We start from the raw sequence: 21,521 nt of genomic DNA, 5'->3' as shown, positions 1-21,521 counted from the left end.
CGAGCGAGGCTGGGTTCCTGGAGAGGCGTGCAAGGAGGAGGAGGAGGGGGCACGGGAGGGAAGGAGGGGGCGGGGGGCTGCGCGGCGCACAGAGCATCCAAGGAGTCCGGGGTTTTTCTCCCCTCCTCCCACCACCGCCGGGACCCCCCGCCACCCACTCAGGTTGGCTCTCCCTCCAAGCTGGGGGTGGGAGTGGGGAGCAGGTGAGTGGCAAATTCATTTGGGGGCGGGCTGCAAAGGTGGGGGTAGGGAGAAGAGGGGAAAAGGCTCAGCAGCTGGTGGAGACAAAAGGAGGGAGGGGTACCAGGCGCTTGGCTGGGGAGAAAGGGGGGGGGGAGATCCTCGCCCCCCCCCGGTCCCACTCCAGTTATCCCCTTCCTCCAAAAAGAGGTGGGCTGCTCTGGCCAGCCCTCTCCCACCTCCTCTCCCGGCTACCAGGGTCAGAACAAAAGATTTGCACTGGAACCAGTATCAAACCAGTTTGCATTAGGAGGAAAGTGATAGGTGTTGGGGGAGCGCAGCGGTTGGGGCTGGGGCTCAAGGGCAAGGAGGGGCTAGGGCAGAACTAAGGGGTCTCCCTCTCGCTGTGGGGTTGGCAAGCAGAAAGCTGGTTTTAGCCTCCTTTGTTGCGGATTGGTCTTGATTTTTCACAGTTTGCTTTTTCTCTCTCCAAAGAGATGCCTCCCGTCCCAAGTTTTAAACCTCTCAACTGCCCCATGGAGTAGGTCGGAGTGTGGGATGGTGCCAGATTCAGGACGGAGTGGGTTCTGGGATTTGTAGTTCGGTGAGGGGGTAAACTATGGTCCCCATGATTCGGGGGCGGGGGGCAAATGGTACCTGGATGGCTTTGAAAGAGGATTACTGTAGACAGATTCAAAGTGGAGAGGGCTACCGATCTCCCTTCACAATTGGAAGCAGGAGAGCAGAGCGTTCTGTTCAGATGCTGCTTGCAGGTTTCTATCAGGCATTTGGTTGGCCACCATGAGAAAAGAACGCTGGACTTTATAGGCCGTTGGCCTCACCCAGCGGGCTCTTCTTATGCTCTTAACCCTGGGCTCCCACCTCCACACCCAGCACGCTAAGCACTGCACCACACTGCCTCTGGTACTTCTAGTCCCTAAAATTCATAAATCCTGAATGGGGTAACTGTGCCCCTGAAGGACCATGTGCGCAGCCTGGGAGTCATTTTGGACTCACAGCTGTCTATGGAGGCGCAGGTCAATTCTGTGTCCAGGGCAGCTGTTTACAACCTCCATCTAGTACGCAGGCTGAGACCCTACCTGCCCGCGGACTGTCTCGCCAGAGTGGTGCATGCTCTAGTTATCTCTCATTTGGATTACTGCAATGCGCTCTATGTGGGGCTACCTTTGAAGGTGACCCAGAAACTACAACTAATCCAGAATGCGGCAGCTAGACTGGTGACTGGTAGCGGCCGCCGAGACCATATAACATCGGTCTTGAAAGACCTACACTGGCTCCCAGTACGTTTCCGAGCGCAATTCAAAGTGTTGGTGCTGACCTTTAAAGCCCTAAACGGCCTTGGTCCTGTATACCTGAAGGAGTGTCTCCACCCTCATCGTTCTACCTGGATACTGAGTTCCAGCACCAAGGGCCTTCTGGCGGTTCCCTCACTGCGAGAAACCAAGTTATAGGGAACCAGGCAGAGGGCCTTCTCGGTGGTGGCACCCACCCTGTGGAACACCCTCCCACCAGATGTCAAAGAGAACAACAACTACCAGACTCTTAGAAGACACCTGAAGGCAGCCCTGTTTAGGGAAGCTTTTAATGTTTGATGCATTACTGTGTTTTGATATTTTGTTGGGGGCTGCCCAGAGTGCAGAATCATAGAATAGTAGAGTTGGAAGGTACCCTGAGGGTCATTAAGCCCAACCTCCTGCCATGCAGGAATCTCAGCTAAAGCATCCATGACAGATGGCCATCCAACCTCTGCTAAAAAACAGTGAAGGAGAGCCCACAGCTTCCCGAGGGAGACTGTTCCACCAGAGCACGAGAAAATAAGCTTGCTCCATCCTCCTCTCAGTCTCCTCTTATCCAAACTAAACTTGCCCAGCTCCTTCAATCGTTCCTCATAAGTCCCGGTTTCCAGACCCTTGATCACCATGGTCGCCCTCCTCTGCACACGTTCCTGCTTGTCAACATCCTTTTGCCCAGAACTGTACATAGTACTCCAGGTGTCGTCTGACCAAGACTGAATAGAGTGGTACTATGACTTCCCTTGATCTGGACACTAGACTTCTGTTGATACAGCCTAGAATAGCATTAAACTTTTTCCACCCTCTGCTGCATCACACTGTTGACTCATGTTAAGCTTGAGGTCCACTATGACCCCTAGATCCTTTTGGCATGTATTACTAGTAAGCCAGGTATCCCCAATCTCATATTTGTGCAGCTGTTATTCTTGCCTAAGTGTAAGAACCCTGAATCCCGATTCCACCTTCTTCAGTGATAGCTACCTCTCCCAATTTGATGACATCTGCAAATTTGATGAACTTCCCCTCAATTCCTTTGTCCAAGTCATTTATAAAGATGTTGAACTACAACGGGCCCAGGACAGAACCCTGCGGCGCCCCAATTGTCACTTTCCCCCAGGATGACAAGGAACCATCAATGAGTATTCTTTGGGTTCAGTCAGTCAACCAGCTACAAATCCACCTAACTTCACCCAGCCCATATTTTACCAACTTCTCTGCAAGAATATCATGGGGGGGGGGGGGACTTTGTCATGTCTGCTTATAAGTCTCTGCCGTCTTTTACAGGTCCCAGCCGGGGTCACCCTTCGCTCCTAGCAAAGCATCTTTCCCTTAGGTGTGTGCAAGAGGGGGGCTTGCAAACTTTGCCGGACATCGACACCCTCCCCTCCAACGCCCATCAAATTCTGGCAGCCTTTGGTTTGGGAACAAAAACAAGGCAGTCCTTGGATTCCTTCTGGGAACTTTGGGGGATGGAAAAGCCAGTCCCAGCGGCTCCCTGGGGAGGAAAGGACCCCCACGTCACCCAGACTGGGAGCACTGGGGAGGTCTGGGAAAAGAACGTGCAGCAGATCCTGGGCGAGGGCAATGCCAGCTCAGACGTCCAGCGCCAACACTTCCGGGCGTTTTGCTACCAGGAGGCCGAGGGCCCCCGCGAGGTCTGCAGCCGCCTCCACCACCTCTACCGCCAGTGGCTGAAGCCGGAAAAGCACACCAAGGCCCAGATGCTCGACCTGGTGGTCCTGGAGCAGTTCCTGACTATCCTCCCCCCGGAGATGGAGAACTGGGTCAGGGAGTGCGGAGCGGAGACCAGTTCGCAGGCGGTGGCCCTGGCAGAAGGCTTCCTCCTGAGCCAGGTGGAAGAGAAGAGGCAGGAAGAAAAGGAGCAGGTGAGAGCACTTTCTTTAAATCATGGGAGTTGGGAAGGAGCCAGAGTCCAACCCCCTGGAATTCCTCCCCCTGCCCACCCCATTTATTTGTTATAATAAAAGAAAGCAAAGTTTCATAACAGAGGCCAAATAAAACAAAGCAAAAGCAGAAGGGGTATTTAGAACTAACAAGACAGGAGCAAAATTCAATCAATTAGTAGCACAAATGGATTTACCGTATCCTGCATGTTATTGCTCCAGTACATTTATATTAAAAGACTCAATTTCTCGATAAAGACATTATATTGTTTTCTGTCCTTTCTGGTTCTTGCCGCATACGTTAGCTTAACCATGCACACTGTGTTCCTGATTTTCATTATCCGCTCTGTCATGGACGGTCTTCTCATTCCCCTACCCCACCCAGATTTGATAAAAGTAATAATTCTGGAAGCAGTTAAGAGGTGTTGCATTCATTTCCTGTTCTCTAGAGCCAGTGTGGTGTAGTGGTTAGGAGTGGTAGATTCATAATCTGGTGAACTGGGTTCGCTTCCCCGCTCCTCCACATGCAGCTGCTGGGTGACCTTGGGCCAGTCACACTTCTCTGAAGTCTCTCAGCCCCACTCACCTCACAGAGTGTTTGTTGTGGGGGAGGAAGGGAAAGGAGATTGTCAGCCGCTTTGAGACTCCTTCGGGTAGTGATAAAGCGGGATATCAAATCCAAACTCTTCTTCTCTTCTTCTTCTATTGGTTGTTTGTTTAATATGTCTGAATAGCAAAAATTGGGGGATCCATGGGTAAAAATATAGCAAGATATTACTTGAGTTTCCTTTGCCGTATCTTCCTAGAATTTTCTGATTTTGGGACATGCCCAGAGTATGCGTCATATCCCAGCTTTTGTGGCTTTACACCTCCACAAACAACATTGGTTATTCTGTATATCCAGGTGAGATGTGGTGGTGTTAGGTATAATAAAAATACATACATACATACAATCGGCTGGGTTTCCCCAGCCACTCTGGGCAGCTCCCAACAGAATATTTAAAACATGATAAAACATCAAACATTAAAAACATCCCTAAACGGGGTTCCTTTCAGATGCCTTCTAAAAGTCCGATAGTTGTTTATTTCCTTGACATCTGATGGGAGGGCGTTCCACAGGGCCACTACCGAGAAGGCCCTCTGCCTGATTCCCTGTAATTTTGCTTCACGCAGTGAGGGGACCGCCAGAAGGCTCTTGGAGCTGGACCTCAGTGCCCGGGCTTAATGACTTAATGACAGTGTCCGGGCTTAGGGTCACATTACCTGTTTGCTGAGGAACTCTATGCCAAAACCGATTCCAACAGTCGGATGGAAGTTCCCTTCCTAATCCCTTTTCTCCATTCCCCACTTGAGGATCCCCAAATTTTGTTTCAGGTTCAAGGGATGAGAAAAGGGGCGCCTTCTTCCCCCAAAGTAGAGAAGGTCCCGCCAGCCAGCAGGAGGAGGCAGCTGTTCCGAGGAGCCATTCCGGGGGGCGCTGGAGGGGATGCTTCTACCTTGCTGGGTAAGGAGGACAATTTGGGAGCACAATTTGGCTTGATCTTGGTCTCTCGAGGGGGTTGCCTAGAATCTGGACGTTGCTTTTTAGGACATAAGAAGAGTTACTGCCTCGTAGCCAGACCTACTTTGCAGGGTTGTTGTGAGGATAAAATGGGAAGGTGGGTATGTAAGAATAGCTTTGCTAGATCAGGTCAGTGGCCCACATAATGCATCACACCCCCCCCATGCCCCAATGGGAAACTTGCAGACTTTTAAGTTTCCCTTCCATCAGTGGTGAAAGGGTCGGGAGGTGGGAGTTTTGCCCTCGTCTCCAGCCCTTTTTAAAACCAGGGTGGGGGGTGGGAATCCAAGTTTTTTTTTGTATAATTGTATTATTATTATTATTATTATTATTATTACCCTATATAAGAGCAGTTCACAGAATAAAATCAAGATATAAAACCACAAAGTACCTAATAAAAATAAAAACAACCACTCAACAGCCCCACCCACCACAAAAACACACAAATTCTAAAAGGGGATAGGATGTAAATTGGATCAACTAAAGGCCTGGTTAAAAAGGAACGTTGTATAAAGGAAGGTGTATAATGAAGGTGCCAGGCGAACTTCCCTGGGGAGACCACTCCATAGATGGGGAGCCACTGCAGAGAAGGCCCGCTCTTATGTTGCCACCCTCCAGACCTCTCAAGGAGGGGGCACATGAAGGAGGGGGCACACTTTAACTTTTCAGGGTCAGAATTTGAGAAAAAAGTGTGGCTTATATTTGGGCCAATATGGTAATTAAGCCCAAGGCAGTTCAGGACTGAGAAACAACTGAGGTGGCGGGTGCAGCAGCTCACCTCCTTCCCACTTCCTTCCTTCCTTCCTCTTCCTTCACAGGTAGCCAAGCTCCTCTGGCGGATGGTCTCAGCCCTTCCTTAATGTGTGACGGAGCGGAAATGGTTGCTGCGCAGGTGCCTGGACAGGTAGGAGCGGAAGAACTGGGGAACTGAGGAAGGAGGGTCAGCTTGGGTGCCTCCATCACCTACACATGTCTATGGGCCTGAAAGGATGTGTCTCTTAACCCCTATCAAAGGATGTTCCAAAGCTGGGAAGGATCTGAGCATCCCTGAGGGAGCTCTGGATCTTGCAGGGAGAGCCTCCATCCCTTTCAAAAGTTTATCATAGAATTGTGGAGTTGCGGAGTTGGAAGGGAACAAAGGGTCACCTAGTCCGGTCCCCTGTAAAATCATCGTCATCATATATTATTATTTATAGCCCATCCATCTGGCTGGGTTTCCCCAGCCAGTGTGGTGTAGCGGTTAAGAGCAGTGGACTCGTAATCTGGTGAACTGGGTTCGCTTCCCCCCTTCTCCACATGCAGCTGCTGGGTGACCTTGGGCCAGTCACACTTCTCTGAAGTATCTCAGCCCCACTCACCTCACACAGTGTTTGTTGTGGGGGAGAAAGGGAAAGGAGATTGTTAGCCTCTTTGAGACTCCTTAAGGGGAGTGAAAGGCGGGATATAAAATCCAAGCTACTACTCTTCTTCTTCTTCTTCTTCTTCTTCTTCTTCTTCTCCCAACAGAATATTAAAATCACGATAAAGTATAAAACATTAAAAACTTCCCTGAACAGGGCTACCTTCTGAAATGCTTCAGATGTCTTCTGAAAGTCAGATAGTTGTTAATTTCCTTGACAGCTGATGGGAGGGCGTTCCACAGGGCCACTACCGAGAAGGCCCTCTGCCTGGTTCCCTGTAATCTCGCTTCTCGCAGGGAGAGGGAATCACCAGAAGGCCTGAGCTGGACCTCAGTGTCCATGCTGAATGATGGAGGTGGAGACGCTCCTTCAGGTATACTGGGCCGAGGCTGTTTAGGGCTTTAAAGGTCAGCACCAACGCTTTGAATTGTGCTCGGAAACGTACTGGGAGCCAATGTAGGTCTTCCAAGACCGGTGTTTTGTGGTCTTGGCGGCCACTCCCAGTCACCAGTCTTGCTGCCGCATTCTGGATCATTTGTAGTTTCCGGGTCACCTTCATAGGTAGCCCCACGTAGAGCGCGTTGCAGTAGTCCAAGCGGGAGATAACTAGAGCATTCACCACTCTGGCAAGACAGTCTGCAGGCAGGTAGGGTCTCAGCCTGCGTACGTAGGGATCACGGCTCTCTCTTTTTAATTGTTCCATTAGTTGTGATGAGCATCCTCCCCCCTTCTTTCCAGGGCCCGGTGACCTTTGAGGAGGTGGCCGTGTACTTCACAGAGGAGGAGTGGGCTCTGCTGCATCCAGACCAAAGATCCCTGCAGTGGGAGGTCATGGTGGAGAATTATGGGAACTTGGTCTCTCTGGGTAAGGCTCACCTTTTCCCCTGTTAACAGAAGCTATGCAGTGATGGGTCACAGAGGTCAGGCTGTAGCTGTCTTATCCACTGAAGCTGGTGTAAGGCACTCTTAGCCACTGGGCCTCGGGTGCCATCCCAAAGCAGGCAATGGACCAGTTATCCAGACTTAAGAACGTAAGAAGAGCTGGATCAGGCTGGAAGCCCATTGAATCCAGCATCCTGTTCTCACAGTGGCCAGCCAGATGCTTATTATGGGAAACCTGCAAGCAGGACACGAGCACAAGGACAACCTTTCCCTCCTGTGGTTTCCAGCAACTGGTACTCAGAAGCATTTCTGCAACTGATGGGAGCCAGGACATCTCCATCATGGCTAGTAGCCATTGCTACCCAGAGCTCTCCTCCATGGCATTGTCCAATCATCTTTCTAAGCCATCTAGGTTGGAGGCCATCACTGCCTCCTCTTTGGGGTTAGGCCCATAGTTATGAACCAACCTGGGCCCTGCTATCAACATCCTCTGGAGGCACTTATTCGGGTACCATCTCCACGTGAGGTCTGGAGGGTGGCAAAATGAGAACGGGGCCTTTTCTGCAGTGGCACCAGTCGGAAAACATTTCTCTCCAATCAGGTGTTTGGCTGACTTTTAAACTGTGTTTGTAGGAGGAGAGCTCTTCGTTTTGTTTTTGTTTCCTTATGTACTCTGTGTTCTCATTTTGCATTTTTCTGTTGTGAACCCCTCTGGTATCTTCCGATAAAGAGTCATGTGCAGATTTAACTTGCCCACAGTGTTGTAAAAATGGAAGAAAAGCTTTTCTCTGCCCATTTCCTCCATATCTGCTTCTCCTGTATCGCCTCTTACTCACCTTCTCTCTAAACTGAAAAGTTCCACGTGCTGTAACATTCCCTTAAAGGGAAGTCGCTCCATCCCCACGCCCTTTTCTGAAACTTCTCCAGCTCTACAACATCCTTTTCGAGGTGTGGCAACCGGAACTGTACACAGTACTCCAAATGTAGTCACATCACAGTTTAAAATAAAAAAGTTATGATATTACTGGGATATACAGTGGTACCTTGGTTCTCAAATTTAATCCATTCCGGGAGTCCGTTCGACTCCTGGAATGGTTTGAAAACCAAGGTGCGGCTTCTGATTGGCTGCAGGAGCCTCCTGCACTCAATCGGAAGCCATGGAAGCTGTGTCGGACGTTCGGCTTCCAAAGAACGTTCGCAAACACTCACTTCTGGGTTTGCGACGTTCGGGAGCCGATTTGTTCAACAACTAAGCCGTTCGACTGCCAACGTACCACTGTAGAAGTGAGTTGGGCTTTTGCTTGATGGCGTGAGGTTCATTTTCCTCTTTCTCCCTTCAGGTGAAGCGATGGAGAGCGGGATCGTTGCCAAACAGCAGAGAAGTGACTTGGAGCCGCGAGAACCGGTTTGCAAGGCAGAGGGTGTCTTGCTTGAAGGAGCCAACTTCCACGAAGCCCCGACGCAAGAAAAGGGTTGGGATGGGAACGAAAGGCAGGCACTCCCTCCCTTGTGTGCGGAAAGCATGGCGAGCAAGCCCAGCGTCCGAAGGCACCAGAGGATCAACAAGCGGGAGACCCTCCTGGAATGCTCCGAGTGCGGAAAGGTCTTCAACCGGCGCTACAGCCTCACCCGGCACCAGAGAGTCCACACGGGCGAGAAGTGGTGGATCTGCTCGGTTTGCGGGAAGAGCTTCAGCCAGAGGTACCACCTCACTCGGCACCAGCGAGTCCACACAGGGGAGGAGTGGTGGATCTGCACGGTGTGCGGGAAGAGCTTCCGGTGCAGCAACAGCCGCCTGAGGCACCAACGGATCCACACGGGCGAAAAGCCGTTTGAGTGCTCTGAGTGCGGGAGGCGCTTCAGCGAGAGCTCCACGCTGTACAAGCACCAGAGGGTCCACACCGGGGAGAAGCCGTACAAATGCCTGGACTGCGGGAAGAGCTTCCGCCAGAAGATCAACCTCACCCGCCACCGGACGGTCCACACAGGGGAGAGGCCGTACCCGTGCGCTGAGTGCGGGAAGAGCTTCAGTCAGAGGGTGAGCCTGACTCTGCACCGCACCATCCACACCGGGGAGAAGCCCTACAAGTGCTCGGAGTGCGGGAAGGGCTTCAGCCAGAGGATCAACCTCATCTCGCACCAGAGGACCCACACGGGGGAAAAACCGTACCAGTGCTCCGAGTGCGGGAAAAGCTTCAGCCGAAGCAACAGCCTCGCTTATCACTTGAAGCACCACATAAATGTTCAGTGCGTCGAACTTGTGCCAGAAGAGAAACCATAGATCAGTGGTAATTTTTTTAAAACGGGAGAAACTCCGGGGATTTTTTAGGAACGCTCAGAACTTGAGATGGCGCATTGGTCCTACCATTTAAATGACTTGTGTCTCTGGTGGTCATAGACTCATAGAGTTAGCCCAACCCCCTGCCGTGCGGGAATCACAGCAAAAGGACCCCTGACAGGTGGCATCCCTTTTAAAAACCTCCAGTGAAGGAGAGCCTACCACCTTCCAAGAAGAAATGTATGAATACAGTGGTACCTCGGGTTACATACGCTTCAGGTTAGATACGCTTCAGGTTACAGACTCCGCTAACCCAGAAATAGTACCTCGGGTTAAGAACTTTGCTTCAGGATGAGAACAGAAATGGTGCTTTGGCAGTGCGGGGGCAGCAGGAGGCCCCATTAGCTAAAGTGGTGCTTCAGGTTAAGAACAGTTTCAGGTTAAGAACGGACCTCCGGAACGAATTAAGTACTTAACCCGAGCTACCACTGTAATTAGATTAGCTTTCTTAGCCTGTCAGGCCCAACAACAGGCAAAGGTGACCGGGCCAGTGGACCCAACCAGCATGCAAACTGTCCTCTAGATAATGTGCGGGGTTGAGAAATCAGCTGCCCTCAGAGGCTCCATGTTGTCTGGCATTTCGTCTTAACATAAAAACATAAGGAGAGTCTTCTGGATCAGGCCAATGGACCATCTAGTCCAGCTTCCTGTTCTCACAGGGGCCAATCAGGGGCCCGTAGAAAACCCGCAAGCACAAGAGCAACTCTCCCTGCCCGTGGTTTCCAGAAACTGGTATTCATAAGCATCTCTGCCTCCAGCTGTGCAGGCAGGGCAGAGCTCATCCATAGCCCGCTCCTCCTTCAGGAATTTGTCTAATCCTCTTTTAAATCCATCCAAGTTGGTGGCCGTTCCTGCCTCTGGTGGCAGGGAGTTCCGTAGTTTAACTGTGTGCTGCATGAGGAAGTTCTTTTACCCTCTTACTAGGTTGTGTCTCGGTCTCAGGGTGGGTCACTACAGCGGCACGAGCCCCGCACAAAATTAAGAAATGGATCCTTCTTCGGTGAAAGGTGGGACCAAGGTGTGAAAAAGGTGGAGGCTGTTGTTCTGTGATCCCATCCTGTTTGCCTCCTGGTTTCAGTGTGAGCATCCATGACCGCAAAGATGGATCCCCTTTCTTACCTGCTTTGTCACATGGGGGTATTTATTTTGCTGTCGTTTTTTCATTTACGTTGCTTTGTCACCGCACCAAGGAAGTGAATACCTTCGGGGGCAGAGGTGCAGGGAGTCCTGGGCTGCATGCTGCTTCTCACAGCGGCCAAGTTGAGGTTTGCCCTGGGGTCTTTGGTGGGGGACGCGTTCACAAAACTGAGCTACACAATGTCAGCTGGATCACCCCCACTGTATCTACTTGCTGGACTCTTCAAAGAACTATTTCAGTAGCAGAAGCCATGCTGGCACTTCTACAGCAAGACTTGTTCTTCTAATACGTTTGGTTGTTCTATCTTTATTAATGCTTTCCATCAATTTACCCAGAGCAGCTGTTAAGCCTGCAATTTCCTGGATCCCCGCGTTGCTTCCTGTTGAGGCACCTCCTGTAGTTTCCTGTGGAAATCTCATGCATTTTCATGCCACAAATGCACTCCCTTCCCAGCCCACCCCCAATAATAAAACAAGACCTTGAAGGAGCTCTGCATCTATAGGATCCTCATAGCATGGATCCTTGTGAAGTAAAAATGGCACCATTTTTTTCGGGGGGGGGGGGGGGAGTGGATCAGCTGGCTTGAGGGAACACCAAAACTTGCAGCTCAGGACACAATTAAATTTCCAAACAGTAACAATTTACTGCACATTTATTCAGAAGCCAGTTAAAACTCTTTAGGTTCAGTGATACCAGCTTTTCAAAGTCATCAATCATTTATACCACCAGTGCCCCACCGCCACTCCCTTGCCCATAACCCCACCCTCCTCTTTGGGAAATGCACAACACACCATTTGGGTCCAGCAGTGGGGTTGGGAGGACCTGAAGCAGCCAAATTTCGGTCCTGCGATTTGACGCTGAATGTTGGAGCAGAAGGGATAGGGAATGGAGTGACCTGGGAAAGGGCAGGATTTCGTGGCTGGCTGGAGCCCTGGGTGGAAGCACTCCGTTGCAGCCCTCCCTTTTACCCTGGGGGTTTCTCAGTGCGCCTTCTCAATGGGGACCTTGTGGCTAGGAGGAACCCCGGAAGTCCTGAGACGGCAGCCACGAAAACCTCAGATAACTGGCAAAGCTTAAAGGCTTTTGGGTTCATGTGCCATCAGATCTTCCACTTCAAAACCTGGCACTTCCACCGGTTGCTACACGTGCATCTTTTTGTTTAATTTCTTGGAGATGGAGCAAAACGCTCAGAATCGGTCCCTGTGCATGTTCCATCGCGTAAGGATGTCAAAGCTTTTGTGTAGAGCGTGATGAGGAGAATATTTAGAAAACCGAGGACACTTGATCGTCGTTATTTTTTACATGGGGTGGGCAGGCTATTCAAAAACACCTGGCCTCTTCTACGTGGAAGGGAAGCGCTCTCTGTCATTTTTGGCATGCTGTGGACCCTGCTGGCAACTTGCCGTCTTGTCTTCCTGTGATTCTTTTCTCATTTACTGGATTTCTACTCTTAATTAAAACTGCTTGCCTTCTCCTAACTGAGAAACCCGTGTAAGTGTTAGAGCTTGCCTATATCTATCAATCTAATAATCCGATAGTTTCCTAACCTGAGTGGGTGTTATTTTATGGTGGTTTTTTTGTAGGTTGGGTTAATAAAGCCTTCAAATACATCACCCCTATTTCTTCGGTAGGGTTTTTTATTTCCTCTCCCTTCATGGTCTCCCAAATGAATCTCCTGATTCCGTAGAGGAACGCCAGCAGACCAAGGATTTAAGTGGGAAAGTGGGCCTTTATTTATAGAAGCACAGCCTCCTTAAGGATCAGTCACAGAGGCTGGGCTAAGACATTTTGGCACCTAAGGAGAACCACAAAATGGTGTCCACCTGCCAAGGAAGACGGGGTGAGTGAAGATCTGTGTTGGAAACAAGGGGGGAACAAAGAGCTACATTGGGAACGAGGGGGAGGGAGAACAGCAGCCCCTCCTGTTCACCAAGAGGCAGCATGGGCAGGATGCCGTGGAAGGGGCGGATCTGGCTTCGAAAGGGCAACACCTCAGCTGTTGTTGCCACTGTGGGAGGAGCAGCAGGCGATTCATCCCTTGGAGGCCAGATCTGTTGCCCCTGCGGATCCTGCCACTTGAAGCGGTTGCAGCCTCTTGCCTCATAGGTGGGCCGCCCTGGGAGAGGGAATCGGAATGTTGGTGGCAAGTGATGCGTGGCTGGGAGTTTGAAAGCGAAGGTTGAATGTGAACTAGGAGGCAGTTGAGGGCCAGAGCTTGGCGGTTGGTGTCTGGAGTTGGGAGGACCCTGTTGGAAAACGCCCGGGAAGGCCGCCAACTTTCCAAGACACCAGGTCGTCTCTCCGATGGTCACTCTTGGGCTGTAAATCTCAGTCCAGAGAGACCGGCAGTAAGCGACCCCTCCCTCCTGAGAGGAGCACACTTGTCTTCTGGCATCTCATAGCAGAAGAGTCAATTAGCAGCTCTAAACTACTTTATTTTACAGTCTATATACAAAGAGTCCATCAGCATGTCTGTGCTCTCTCAACAGCAATACAGAACAGCATCACACACAGAAGTGAAACTAAACTTCCAACAGTGCTGAGACTTCCTGTCTCACGCTCAGACACTCACATGATATAAACAAACATAGTGCTACATACTGGAGCAGCACGGGTGGATAAAAATCCTAACAGCCTTGTGTCATGCGAAAGCTTTGGACTCTCTCTCCACCTGGACTCGGGTGTATGTAAAAGCTAAAGGTAAAGGGACCCCTGACCATTAGGTCCAGTCGTGGCCAACTCTGGGGTTGCGGCGTTCATCTTGCTTTATTGGCTGAGGGAGTCGGCGTACAGCTTCCGGGTCATGTGGCCGGCATGACTAAGCCGCTTCTGGCGAACCAGAGCAGTGCACGGAAACGCCGTTTACCTTCCCGCCGGAGCGGTACCTATTTACTTGCACTTTGATGTGCTTTTGAACTGCTAGGTGGGCAGGAGCAGGGACCGAGCAACGGGAGCTCACCCCGTCGCGGGGATTCGAACCGCCGACCTTCTGATCAGCAAGTCCTAGGCTCTGTGGTTTAACCCACAAGGGAGACCATTCCACTGATCTTAACTGTTAAAAAAAGGGAACTGTTGCCGGGCTCTTCTAATACTATTGTCAGAAAAGTTCAGGCCAAACTCTCTATCACACACACAACACATGGCTGATGTCAGACGGAGAGTTGCATCTGCTATCCCTTACAAACATATTTTTCTCCAGCTCTGTCACTGCCCCTCAAATCACACAACGGCTCCAGGATGTTGCAGAGAGGAGCTTTCTTCCTGTTGTAATTACAGAAATCATGGTGATTTTCTATAGCCGAAGCCCAAGAGAGATTTCTGGACGTTGCCGAGGCATCAGAATCAAGGCCGACATGAGGTTACTCATTGCATCATTCCTGGGGGAATAATATCTCTGTCGGAGGCAGAGTGAGTCAAGATTTAGAGCAGGTGCAAGTGGGGGAGATGTGTGTGTGATCTTTAAAAGCTCTGAAGTCACCAGTGACCACTAGCTCCGTGGGTGATGACACTGCAGCTTTGGTCTTGCATGGGATTCCCTTGCTCAAGCTCACAGGAGACGTGCAGGAGCTACTGCCAGAATGGTATCCCTGCTGTTGCTACTTCTGCTGCTGCTATTGATGCCTCACGGGGTCTTTGGAAACCCCAAGGCAAAATGCCCCCTGAATCTGATCAGGGAAGAAAATGGAGCGCAGAATTTCTTCCGGCCTGGAGACTTCCTCGTTAGTGGGGTCATCTCTCCAAAACAATTTTTCGATCAGCTTCCATATGTCTTTTCTCAGCCCCCATTAACTAGGTTTGATGAGTAAGTAACTGTATTCTGGTGTCTCTTATGCTTCTTTACACACACACAACACAGAGAGAGAAAGAGAGAGAGAGAATTCTGAAACACACACACACACACACACACACACACACACAACACAGAGAGAGAAAGAGAGAGAGAGAATTCTGAAGCAGGAAATGGTTTTTCTCCTTGAAACAAGGATATGTTTCTTCCCACATCAAACATACAGGCTGTTCTTTGGTGATCATATCATAGTTATTTTCATTAAATGGTGAAGAGCAGTTTCACATTGTTTTTATTAATCTGTTTATTGCAGTGTGTCAGGTAGACTCTACTGGCACATCTTATCCTTCCTGTTCACCATGCAGGAGATCAATGGAGACCCTGGGCTCTTACCCAACATCACCCTGGGCTACAACCTCTATGAGAACTTTTTTGATGCAAGGATGACTTCTGATGTCATGCTAGACCTGCTTTCGGGTGGGGAAAGCAACATCCCAAACTATACCTGTGGAAAAGGGAATAATAACCTGCTGGGTGTTCTTGAAGGGGCCAATTCTGTAATCTCAAAACAGATTTCGACTATGTCAGGCATCTACAAAATCCCACAGGTATGAAGGACAGAATAAAATCCAACTTTTTATCCAGGGGAGTCATGATTTTTATCTTGAAACCAAAACAAATCACTAATCTCTCCCTTCCCTCACTAGATAAGTTATGGCTTTAATGCTCAGGCTATGGATGATAAATCCCAGTTCCCTTTTGTCTACCGGATGCTCCCCAAAGAAGATACTCAGTCCCAGGGGATTATCAAGCTGCTCCTGCATTTCGGATGGACATGGGTTGGCCTCTTTGCTCCAGACAATGAGAATGGAGAGAGGTTTGTGGATGCCCTGACATCTCAGATGATCCTCCGTGGAATCTGTGTCGCCTTCACACATAGGCTAGCAGAAAGCAATCCATATCGATCATTCATGCCAAAGGTGCCATTTATGATATGGAGACAAGTCAATGTATTTCTATACTATGAGAACACTTACACGGGATGGATACCAGTCATGGCACTACAAAATATAATCATGGGAGGAGCTGGGGCAAGAGTTTGGATCACAACAGATTTTCGGGACATCAACATGAATTTGCATTCAGCTCCAAAGGATTTTGAGAACATTCATGGTTCCTTCTCCTTTGTAATGAAGACCAAAAAACTGACCAAACGTGATTACTATGCACCATCTTCATATCTTCTTTATTGGTTTTGGAGAAAAGCATTTTATTGCTTATATGCGAAGCATACCTTGTCTGTGAAAGGTCGGACAAAATGCACCGAGAAGGAGGCGCTGGAGACTCTGCCCCGGGAGGAGCTGGAGAGGGCCCTCTCCCAAGACAGCTACAGCACTTACTTCCATGTCCAGGCCGTGGCGCACGCTTTACATGCTGCATGTTCATCGAGATCAAAACGGATGCCGAGGATGAGTGGGACAGACAGTTTGGGGTGTCAAAGTCTACAGCCATGGCAGGTATTTCCTTTCACCTTTTTGCAAACTTCAATCCATCTTCCCGACTGTGAAATAAGATCTAGTTAGTAGCAGGACGAAGAATTTGTCCTTTTTTGACGCAGATCCAATTGATGAGGTTCTTGTGCAGATCAATATTTCTGCCCACCATAGGTATTTCATAAGAAGACCCTCCCACTTTCCTATGGTTACTCCTTAGTGCTCTGAGAGGAGTCATCTTAGCTGAAGTTGGTGTGTCCTCATCTCCTCCTCTGTCTCTGCTGGCCTTCAGTGAGCAGCTGCAACACGGATGGAGCGGGAACACAAGCCTTCTGGTCACACGGGTCTTCCCCACGATGCTAAGATGTACACTCATTGAGCTTTTTCTATTTCAATGTTTATATACTGCCCTTTGTTCTCTCTCTCTCTCTCTCTCTCTCTCTCTCTCTCTCTCTGTGTGTGTGTGTGTGTACACTGGTTGGTTTATAATATATCAACAGAAGACAAAAAGAATAGCCACAGCAGGGACCTTTTCCACGTACTGGAAATGCTTATTGAAAGCAAAGATGTCAATAATAATAATAATTGGAACTTTCTAGCTTTGTGTCTAGGGATGTGGGTGGCGCTGTGGGTAAAACCTCAGCGCCTAGGACTTGCTGATCACATGGTCGGCGGTTCGAATCCCCGGGGCGGGGTGCGCTCCCGTCGTTCGGTCCCAGCGCCTGCCAACCTAGCAGTTCGAAAGCACCCCCGGGTGCAAGTAGATAAATAAGGACCGCTTACCAGCGGGAAGGTAAACGGCGTTCCGTGTGCTGCGCTGGCTCGCCAGATGCAGCTTGTCACGCTGGCCACGTGACCCGGAAGTGTCTGCGGACAGCGCTGGCTCCCGGCCTATAGAGTGAGATGAGCGCACAACCCTAGAGTCTGACAAGACTGGCGCAAACAGGCAGGGGTACCTTTACCTATACCTAACTTTGTGTCTATGTGCAGAAATTAGCAAGAGGGGTGCAACAAAGCAGTGACTATCGAAATTGGCACTGTTTCTGTTCTTCTACAATGTTTCATTCCACTAAGATGAGAGCCAGTGTGGTGCAGTGGTTAAGAGAGGTAGACTCGTAATCTGGAGAACCGGGTTCGTGTCTCCGCTCCTCCACATGCAGCTGCTGGGTGACCTTGGGCCAGTCACACTTCTCTGAAGTATCTCAGCCCCACTCACGCCACCGAGTGTTTGTTGTGGGGGAGGAAGGGAAAGGAGAATGTTAGCCGCTTTGAGACTTCCTAGGGTAGTGATAAAGCAGGATATCAAATCTAAACTCCTCCTCTTCTTCTTCTTCAATGTACACTGGGATGGAATGACTGGCTCTCATACTGATCTAGGTCAGTGATTCCCACTGGGGGTCCCTGTAACCCACCCAGGGAGTCTGTGGCACCATTCACATAACAAAAGCACTCTGCCTGCCTGTGACTCCCAGCAACTTTCATTCCAGCTTCATCCCTTCTTAAGAGCAACCCAGTTTTCTAATACCTCCATGGGTGGAATGCATTTGGATGAGAATGGGGAGCTGCCAGGCAACTATGACCTTGTGAACTGGGTGGTGTTTCCCAACGAGTCTCATGCCAGAGTGAAAGTTGGGAGTATAGAGAGAGAGACATCCATTGACACAAAGTTCACTATCAACCCGGATGCTATTTTGTGGCCCCAGAGGTTTAACAAGGTAAGGAAAACTTTTTCTATATGGCATCTGTTGATATACATTAATTTGTGGAATAATTCACACAGGACTTGGACTGCAGTCCTTTGCCCAGTGCAGGGGGGGGAGCTGGCATACAAGGGTGTGAGCCCCATACTGTGAGCCCCATATCCATGAAGTGGACATGGAATATCCACATTCCATTTTGAAATCTGGAAATTTGGGTTTGACAGTGACACCAAGCAAGGAAACACACCAGATAAGTTTTTGAGGAACGTGCCAGAAGTCCTGGCAGGGCTAGTGGTCCATGAGATGCTGTTGGGCCCATTCCAGACTCTATCAACCAGTTCCATAGACAGAAATTGTCCCCTTGATGCACCTTCCTCTCTTTGTGCTTAGACTGTGCCTTGCTCCAGATGCACCGAAAGCTGTCACCCTGGATATTTCAAGGTGATCCAAGAAGGGGAGCCGGTTTGCTGCTATGTTTGTTCTCCGTGTGCGGAAGGGACCATCTCCACTCAGGAAGGTGGGTGACTCCAAGGGAGAGGCCATTTCTTGGGGGAAAAGAAAGAGGGCGAAGATTCACTCAGATACATTTTCTGTTGAGATCTGAGAGCAATTTCTTAACAAGCATCTAGGGCTGAATCTAGACATACCCAAAAAGTTTCAGGAAAATGTGTTGTAAACATCATAATGGGAAATCACTCTACAGTGTCATCTGGTGTCACAGTGTTATAACACATTTTAAATGCTTTTAAAAAACAACAACCCACTGTAGCTGAAGCACCTTCAGAGTTTGTAATCACCTCCCACAAAGCAAAACACCTTACCGGCCAAAGGTGAAGATACAGAAATGTGTCTTCAACCAGGCAAAGAGAGTGGGAGAATGAAGACAGCAGAGACACCTCTGGAGGGAGGTCATTGCCTCTCAGCTTTACCTACATCCCAAGGGGATGAAAAGTGAGAAAAATCTTGTGTGTCAACTCTCTGTCCTTGGAGGAAAGGAGGGGTGCAACAGTGGAAATTAAATATACAGTGGTACCTCTGGTTGGCACAGGATCCGTTCTGGAGCTCCGGTTGGATCCCGAGGAATTTGCAACCGGAGGTGCCTGTTCTGCACATGCGCACAGTGCAGGGAGTGCTTCTGCACATTCATGTGTGGCGAAACCTGGGAAAATACTTCTGGGTTTGCCGCGTGCGTAACTCGAAGGATACACAACCAGAGGAATGCATATCCAGAGATACCATTCTATACACAAATAAAACTAAATCTTTCACATTGTTATTTCCTAACCTCCAGAATATCAGTACCCCCCCCAGAAGTATTTGAAGCTACGTGGTTATGGATGCAAGGAATACAAACGCCACTCTTTTCCTCATTCTCAGATGCAACGCACTGCACCAAATGTCCAGAAGATCAGCATCCAAACAAGGATCAAGTTCAATGTCTCCCCAAGATTATCAACTTCCTAGACTATGAAGAGTATTGGGGGATCCTCTTGGCTTCCCTTGCTCTCTTCCTGTCATTAGCTGCAGGCTTTGTATTGGCAATCTTAATTACATACAATGAAACACCAATAGTCAAGGCCAACAACAGGGACCTCTCCTACATTCTCCTCATCTCCCTCCTGCTCTGTTTTTTGTCCTCCTTCCTCTTCATTGGATGGCCAAGGAAAATGACTTGCCTTCTCCGCCAGACAACCTTCAGCCTCATCTTCTCAGTTGCTGTCTCTTCTGTCTTGGCAAAAACCATCACTGTGGTGTTGGCCTTCTTGGCCACTAAACCAGGGAACGGGGTGAGGAGATGGCTGGGGAAGAGTTTGGCCAACTCCATTGTCATTTCCTGCTCCAGTGTCCAACTTGTCATCTGTTCCATCTGGCTAGGGCTCTCTCCTCCATTCCCAGAATTTGACATGAGCTCCCAGCTTGGAGAGATCATTGTCCAATGCAACGAAGGCTCTGTTGCTATGTTTTATGGTGCCCTTGGCTACATGGGCTTCCTGGCTGCCATCTGCTTCACGGTGGCTTTCCTAGCCAGGAAGCTGCCTGGGGCCTTCAATGAAGCCAAGCTGATCACCTTCAGCATGCTGGTCTTCTGCAGTGTTTGGGTGTCCTTTGTGCCCACCTACCTGAGCACCAAGGGGAAATACATGGTAGCTGTGCAGGTTTTCTCCATCTTGGCCTCCAGTGCTGGGCTTCTGGGCTGCATCTTCATGCCCAAGTGCTACATTATTTTACTGAGGCCTGATCTGAACACAAAGGAGCATCTGACTACAAAACACTAAAGACAACATTGGATCTGTAATAGGGCGGAACTCTAATAAATAGTTCGAAGCAGTCCCCTGCAGAATTGAACTCTCTTGTTCAGGTGTTGGAAGCCGACAGAGTATCTCCTTCCCCTGTCACCTTCTCAACCATATATTTTATTAGGCTTAATTTGGGGGTAGATCCAGGAGGCTTTGCCCCAAATTGGCCTGGATTGGGTGGTGGAGGAGCTGTGCGCTACCTCTTAGTAGTAAGTGAAATACTTACTAAAATGCTTACTAATAAGTACTTCCTACATCTGAATCTGGACCAGAACCATGGCTTCCTGTTGGGACAAAAGCCATTTCTGGGTAGGATCCATTCTGCAAATCAGTTATGGTGCAGAAATACGGGTATTTCTAAAATGAAAGAAATAAAGAAAAAAGAATCTGGAAATAACCCGGAATAAACATAGTTGTGTTAATTTTTTCTTAGGGGTCAGATCTCCCTCCACCACTGAAAAACGGCCTGTTTTGCCTTCAGAGTGGCAATATTAAGGAGAAAAGTTAGATTATTCAGAGGAGCAAACCCTTCCCTGACAGAATTCCTGGTTTCAATATTTATTTTAACTGTATAATGCATTTTATTCTGTTTTCATTTTTTGTCTCTTGTAATGGCTTCAGCTACACAAATAAATAATATTCATATTCAAATTTGGATGGGATCCAAGGCCTGTGGCTTTCTATTTCACTTCTTTTTACACAGCACAATAATTACTTATTTCAAACTTCCATACGTCATACTGTTCTGTTCTCTTTGGAGTGGTTCTAATTGTTTAATTTTTGTAACAGTTTGTTGTTTTTTAATTATATATTGTAATCCATCCTGGAGCTTTGTGGCAAAGAGCAAGTGAAAAATCTTAAAGAAATAAATAAAAATATAGTGTCAAATTATTTGTCCTTCTGTATTCAAAGCATCGTCCATCATTTTCAGCAGGCAGTGCTGAGTTCTAGAGTTTCTCCAAGGAGTTCAGAACTTGATTTAATTCCAGCCTCTCTCTACTGAAAAACGAAAAACGCACCAGTCTGTCCTCACATGCTCCAAGCTCTTTATTGTTCCAGGAATCCTTTTCCTGTGCCTCTTGCTTCCCTGAAATACTTTTTGAGAAGTAACTTGAATGGCAGACAGCATCCTTAATATCTTCGTAACAAACGTTTATACATTATCTGGCTGTTAACTGTATTCCATAAACCTTACTAAAGGACAATGATGATTTGCTACCATTTGTATTTTTTCCTCTGTGGCTGGTGGATGTTGCATGGTGGGCAGCAGTGGTGCTTCATGCTCCGGCACGGGGGTGGGGGTGGGGCAGAGAGCAGGTGGGGACGGGGCTGGCACGCGTCCTGGGGGCATGGCGCGCTGTGCGTCTTGGGGACGTGGTGTGGTGTGCGTCCTGGGGTCGTGGCACACTGCCCACGGGGCAGTGGCGCCCAGCACGGGCATGGGGGCAGCCATGATGACACCCACCGGGATCACTCTCAGTAATTGCTAAGCTTTTGAGTTATGCTATACAGAAATATGTATATCCAC

General features: G+C 49.1%; 2 protein-coding genes across 2 annotated transcripts; both read left to right on the top strand.

Annotated features, from left to right (window-relative positions):
• The first annotated feature begins 345 nt into the window (after positions 1 to 345).
• LOC310670418 (zinc finger protein 213-like) lies at positions 346 to 12,335 on the top strand. The gene is made up of 6 exons (XM_083425753.1): positions 346 to 439; positions 2,778 to 3,379; positions 4,772 to 4,901; positions 5,777 to 5,862; positions 7,097 to 7,223; positions 8,581 to 12,335. Exons 2-6 carry the CDS (start codon positions 2,963 to 2,965, stop codon positions 9,519 to 9,521), a joined length of 1,701 nt encoding a protein of 566 aa, XP_083281879.1. The 5' UTR covers positions 346 to 439; positions 2,778 to 2,962; the 3' UTR covers positions 9,522 to 12,335.
• Positions 12,336 to 14,719: 2,384 nt separating this feature from the next.
• Positions 14,720 to 20,881, top strand: LOC310670272 (vomeronasal type-2 receptor 26-like). Its single transcript, XM_083425343.1, has 4 exons — positions 14,720 to 15,111; positions 15,211 to 16,020; positions 18,087 to 18,213; positions 19,074 to 20,881. The coding sequence occupies exons 1-4, from the start codon at positions 14,863 to 14,865 to the stop codon at positions 19,970 to 19,972; spliced, it is 2,085 nt and encodes a 694-aa protein (XP_083281469.1). The 5' UTR covers positions 14,720 to 14,862; the 3' UTR covers positions 19,973 to 20,881.
• The last annotated feature ends 640 nt before the right edge of the window (positions 20,882 to 21,521 follow it).

The sequence above is a fragment of the Podarcis tiliguerta genome (assembly GCF_965153285.1).
Source record: "Podarcis tiliguerta genome assembly, chromosome: 2".
NCBI lineage: Eukaryota > Metazoa > Chordata > Lepidosauria > Squamata > Lacertidae > Podarcis > Podarcis tiliguerta.
The sequence above is the reverse complement of the archived record's forward strand: the minus strand, read 5'-3'. Positions and strand labels throughout refer to the sequence as shown.